Source organism: Pygocentrus nattereri, chromosome 18, assembly GCF_015220715.1.
Source record: "Pygocentrus nattereri isolate fPygNat1 chromosome 18, fPygNat1.pri, whole genome shotgun sequence".
Lineage (NCBI taxonomy): Eukaryota > Metazoa > Chordata > Actinopteri > Characiformes > Serrasalmidae > Pygocentrus > Pygocentrus nattereri.
The window spans coordinates 11,909,547-11,915,888 of NC_051228.1; the positions used below are offsets into that span (position 1 = coordinate 11,909,547).

A 6,342-nucleotide genomic window follows, 5' to 3' on the forward strand; every position below is an offset into this window, starting at 1 on the left:
GTAAGCTGCAATGGTCTATTTTAGTAGTAGTAGTAGTAGTAGTAGTCACTAAGGTGGATACATCATAGCTACAATTAGGCAGATTTAATCATTAAAAGAAAAGTATCACTGGGCTTTTCTTTTTCCTCATGGTTCTATGGTTAGAGTGGCAGTCTGTGACTGTTAAAGCTAGGTCTTCATTTAAGCCATAACTGTCGAAAATTTGAAAAGCCAACCAGACTTCCTGCCCTAGTTGAGTAAACACTACCAATCATACATTCACAATCTCAGCTGTTGTTTCAAATACAGTACTCTCCAATGTGATCATATAATATCAAATATTGATATGATTAAATTTGTGTTTCAGCTATTGATTTAGCCATCGCTGTTGTATTACATACTGTTATTGGCTGTTAGTATTACATACCACATCAAATATTTTACTCATATATCAGTGTCTGCTACAAGCATTAAATATCTGTGATTTAGGTAGATAATTGAGATAAAATGTGAATATACACCACAATGACCATGACAGAGCAAAACAATCAAAACAAAGACTATAATTTGTTTGTTTATTTCTTTTGTAATTTTTAACAGGTTGCTATCAAAGAGCACAGCAAGTAAATAATAAACTACTAAAGTAACTACAGTTAATATATAATTTTAATACTTTGCCATGCTTTTTACAGGATCTTCCATTGCAAAGTTCACCTTGGTTCGTTTGTAGAGTACTTTAATAGACTGCAGTACCTCTTCTGTCTTCAGGGTATATATGATGGGGTTTAACATAGGTGGAATTGCTTGTGCTAAGACTGAGTTGATTATTCTAGTATTTGGATGTACTTGTGTTGTTAGAGTAGACATATAAATGCTAAAAATTGGTAAATAAAACATGCCCACCAATATGAGGTGGGAAGTGCAGGTTTTCATAGCTTTAATTCTCTCTGCACCCTGTGAGATTTTAAGCAATGCAAGACCAATACAAAGATATGAGACAGCTATAAGGAACAAAGGAATGCAAAGAACAAAAGCAATATAAGAGTAGGCCATCATGAAATTAGGAGTATTATCATTACAGGCTAGTTTGAACACAGGGCCATGATCACAGAAATAACTGCCAACTGTGATGGATCTGCAGAAGGACAGTCTGGTAATGAGAGAAACCATGAGGGTAATGATAATGACTGCAAAAAGCCACAAAACACCAATGATCAGAGTCATTGTGCTTTTAGTCACAATAGCATGATACCTCAGAGGAAAACATATAGCAATTACTCTGTCAAAGGCCAAAGCAAGCAGAGAAAATGACTGCAGGCTCATAAAGAGAAAAACAAAAAACAGGCTTGTCAGACAGTTTTCATAAGATATGTACTGGTCCTCACGCAGAAACATGTCTGCATACTTTGGAATGAGAGCAGAGCTTCCACACAGATCAGAAAACGCCAAATTGAAAACAGCTATATACTTTGCTGTGTGCAGAGTTCGTGCCAGGTATATAGTACCCATTATAAAAGAATTCCCTAAAACAGTCACAGCATATACAAAACACAAAAACATATAGTAATACTTTGAATGTGTCATGTTGGACAATCCACTGATGTAAAATGCGAGGGGGCGAATGAATGTTGCATTGTCAAGGGACACCACAGAATTCATGTCAGAAGGAGAGTGGTCTTAAAAAAAGGAAGAATAGTTGAAGGTCCTGCAAACAGTTCATTACAGTGTAAATATAAACATATATAAAAAATATAAACACAAATAAAATATATCTCAAAATAAAGCAATAGCAAATGACAATATCTATAAAATAATCAGCACATATGAAATGAGTACAGGATGTCAAAAAATTGTCTACAGTGGTTTGATACAATACCTTTTGCAGTAAGACAAAACCAACCTTTAGAACTGGAATTTCAAGAGAGATCAAACACATTTATAACTCGCTTTTGTTTACGTCATCCCCAAAAGCACACCTCACAAAAAAAAAAAAAAAAAAAAAAGCATGAGTCTCTATAGGCAAGCTTGTATGCTACTGTGATATTTTGAGTATAAACAATCATACAGGATGTTATATTCTATAACTGTATGTCATCACCAATCATAATCATTGTAACAGGTACAGAACCCTCAGGGCTTTCTAAACTTTCATAGAAGGCCCAGTGATTTCTCAGAAATAAAAATCTGTAATTTTTTGTTCATTTTATTCATTTTGATCTCATAAAATTATTATACTTGTCACAGGTTAGTGTTTTGGTTAAGTAAGCATGTAAAAAGGAGTATACTTTACACACGCCTTGATTCTTACTCTGATGACACCAATCAATAATAAATATTTACCAGTCTAATTCTGAATTTGCATGTCGCTCACTCGGAAGCTTTTGCAGTGCATTTAAAAATAAAAGCAGCATGATGCTTTTTCTCTATAGATGTAGAAAACACAGAATGCTGCAGTTCCACATAGTGATCTTTTTTGCTTTGGCCAATGTGGACATGGATGTATCATTGATACTGTAAAGGCAGATTTGAATGAGTTAAAGAGGACAACTGTATCACTGTCCAAAATAACTTTTGATTGGGTGTGTCATGGTCTGTTTACACTGGCAAACTGGGACTATTAGTCCGAGGGCTTCAGTTCAAACCATATATATGGCAAAATGTCATAAATATCATAAATACCCTAGTGGAAAAAAACGCTCCTACTCATACTTTCACCTTCATAGACGTTGGCTCTGGAACCAAACTCCTTGATTTGGGTTGGTCCCTCTCCTGCTCAGGAGTTGCAGAGTGTGAAAAGCACTGGGCAGGTGTGGGGATATTCATAAGTCCCCTGTTGGTTGCCATGCAGTTGGAGTTGGTGCTGATGGAGGAGAGCATCGCCTCAATGCAAAATAAAATTGCTGGAGGAAAACTCTGACTTTTATGTGTTTATACACCAAACAACAGTTCAGAGTATTTGGCTTCTTGTACTTCTTGGAGAGAGTGAGCAGGGTTCTGGAAAAGGCTCTGCCTACAGACTCCATAGTTTTGTTAGGAGACTTCAATGCTCATTTGGCAATGACTGGGAGACCTGAGGGGGGGGGGGGGGGGGTGATTGGGAAGAACAGCCTGTCTGATCTAATCTTGGTTAGTGAACTGTTATTGGACTTCTGTGCTAGGCATGGAATATCCATAACAAGCACTTGTATGTGATACAAGATATCCTTGAGTCAGAGGTCAATGATCAACTTTGTTGTCGTTTCATATGACTTGGGAGCATATGTTCTGGACACCTGGGTGAAGAAAGGTGCCGAGCTGTTAACAAATCACTATCTGGTCTTGAGTTGGATCAGATGGCAGTGAAGACTGGTGGTCACTCCAAATGAATAGTGAGGGTGTGCTCGGAATGACCACCTCAGGGAGAGCTTTTCTCACATTCTGGAGGTGGTAGGGGACATGGAATCTGAATGGATGTTCAAAACCTCCGTTGTAGAAGGAGCCGGTTGTAACTGTGGCGAAAAGCTTGTAGGTGCTTGTCAGGGCAGTAACTGTCAAGTCTCCCTCACAGGAGTCAGGGCCAGAGGCTTCTGGTGTATCAGACTCCATTTCCCTGGTGAAGGTCACTGAGGTAGTTGGAAAGCTCCTCAGTAGCAAGGTACCTGGGGTGGATGAGATTCACCCAGAAATGCTATGGATGTTGTGGGGCTGTCATGGCTGACATGCCTCTGCAATATCACACGGACCTTAAGAACAGTACCCTTGGACTGACAGACCGGGGTGGTGGCCACTATTTTCAAGAAAGTGGACCAGAAAGTGTGTGCCAACTACCAGGGTATCACACTCCACAGCCTCCCTGGGAAAATTTATGCCAAGGTGTTGGAAAAAAGCTTTGACTGATAATCGAACCTCAGACTGAGGAATGGTTTCCATCCCAGCCATGACACAGTAGACCAGCTTTTCACTCTCATGCAGATATTTAAGGGGGCATGGGAATTTGCCAACCCAGACTACATGTGTTTTGTGGACTTGGAGCAGGCTTAAAACCATGTTCCCTGAGATATGCTGTGGGAGGTCCTCTGGGACTATGGGGTGCCAGGGCCACCACTCCAAACCATTCAGTCTCTGTACTTCCAGGGTGAGAGCTTTATCTGTATACTCGGCATTAAGTCAAGTTTGTTCAGTATGAGTGTTAGACTCTGCCAAGGTTGTGCCTGGTCTCCATTCCTGTTCATGATATTCCTGGACAGGGTGTCAAGCTGTCACTGAATGTCAACAGGGCACTCTATGTGAAGCCTGGATTGTGGCGTCTCTGCTATTTGTGGATGGTTTTGCCCTTTTGGCTCCATCACATGGATGTCTCCAGTGCTCACAGGAGCAGTTTGCAGCTGAGGTTGAGTGAGTGTTGGTATGTGGATCATTACCTCCAATTGCCAGAAAAGGATGGCATGCCCACTGCAGGTATGGGGAAATGACCTGCCCCAGGTGGATGAGTTTAACTATCCTGGGTCTTGTTCATGAGTGATGGTAAGAGGGATTGTGAGATCGGCTGAGGGCAGGGACAGGTGGCAGCAGTAATGAGGTCACTGTACCAGACTGTGGTGATGAAGAGGGAGCTGACCTATAAGGCAAAGCTCTTAGTTTACCAGTTGGTGTACATCCTAACCCTCACCTATCATCATTAACATATCATCATCATCATAGGAGCTAGGTCATCTGGGAGGAACTTAGAGTAGAGCTACTTTTCCTCCACATTAAGAGAAGCCAGTTGAGGTGGTTTAGGCATCTGATCAGGATGCCCTTGGACGCCTCCTGGTGAGGGTGTACCAGGCATGGCCTACTAAGACAAGACTACATGGTCATCCTAGGACCCACTAGAGGGATTATATCTCCAAGTTGGCCTGGGAGTGTCCTCCTGGAATGAGCTGGAGGAATTTGCAGGGGACAGGGATTCTGGGATCTGGGATCATCTGGGATTCTCTGCTTTCCCAACTGCTACTGCAACCCCATCTAGATTAAGCAGTTAAAGATGATGAATGAATGAATGAATGAATGAATTTATCTTCTATCAAAGAGACACTTATTATATTTGTGTTATTTTATTTACTGAACAGAGTCAGAAATAATTTTTACATGGCTGTTTTCCAACTTCTTTTTATCACTTACAATTAAACAGGTTATTTTTCTTAATGTGTCTTTAGGACTGATCTATGTAAATGGTCAGTGACTAGCTACCATGTTTTGTACAAAAATCAGTCTTCACTAAAACACTATTTATTACTTCAGTGTGAATGGGCAAGGCTCATGGGCAACAGGCAAGAATGCACATGTAAGCAAATTGGTTTCCATGACATTACAAAACCAGTGAAAAAAAGTTACAACAGGCTGTTTGTGTAGTTTTATTTTCATATATAGACTGTATGAACGAGAGAATGAACTCTACATTCTAAAACTTTACATGTTACAAAATTATTTAATAAAGGAGTCATCCAAAATGCAACAGTCAAAATAAAGAGTATGTTCCTTGAATACCTGTTACAAGCTTTAAAGTTAAACAGCTGAGATTAAATGTGAATATACACCATCAGTGGCTTGGAGCAAAAACACCATTAAAATCCACTAGAAATCCCATGTTTGCAGACTTGAATATTATCTTAATGATGGTAACTGGGTAACCAAAGGCTATTCGTAAAGCAAACATACCGTACTTTGCAGCACCCATTGCTGGTCTCTCTTCTACCACACAATGTCCACAGTCCCTACATACACTACCCATTTTCTTTGAGATTACCAGTGGTGATCATTAACATACAATAACAAATCTGGAAACTAATCTTTTTTTTGATGGGATAAAAGACACATAGAAGGTCTGAATTTTCTATTTTCCACAACATAAAAGTTGTCTTTCAAAAAGCACGAACAAGTATATATTAAAATGTACATTTCTTCTCCTGCCCTACTATGTTTATATTGTTTTCATCTGTATGTATTGATGAAAATATGGCTACATAACTGTAAACCTCAAGAACAACCATGCAGGTTTAAAACACTTTTTAGAATATTTCTATGAATATGTAAGTTGCATATATATATATATATATATATATATATATATATATATATATATATATATGACCTTTATTCAAAAATTCTTTATTCAGATATATATCTGAATGCTAAACTAATGCTAAATTTTATAGAATTGTTTACAGGAAGTGGTTAACTTGCAGTATATTAAACTACAATCATGGGCCTATTTTCATGAGAATTTTAAAAAAGTTATTATAATGGAAGCCTGAAATGAGCATTTGAGTTTAAATCAATGAGAAAACAGGTTCAACTATTCTGTTTTATTACTGTAAGCTAAACTACAGTTAATATATCATT

At 38.6% G+C, this 6,342-nt stretch overlaps 1 protein-coding gene across 1 annotated transcript; it reads right to left on the reverse strand.

Moving 5' to 3' along the window:
* Nucleotides 1–645: 645 nt before the first annotated feature.
* LOC108439237 (olfactory receptor 1571-like) lies at nt 646–1,638 on the reverse strand. The gene has a single exon (XM_017717506.1). The coding sequence runs from the start codon at nt 1,636–1,638 to the stop codon at nt 646–648; it is 993 nt and encodes a 330-aa protein (XP_017572995.1).
* Between the last annotated feature and the right edge of the window lie 4,704 nt (nt 1,639–6,342).

Excerpts from the sequence above, each read along its gene's own strand:
- LOC108439237 (XM_017717506.1), bottom strand. The coding sequence starts at position 1,638 with ATGAATTCTGTGGTGTCCCTTGACAATGCAACATTCATTCGCCCCCTC.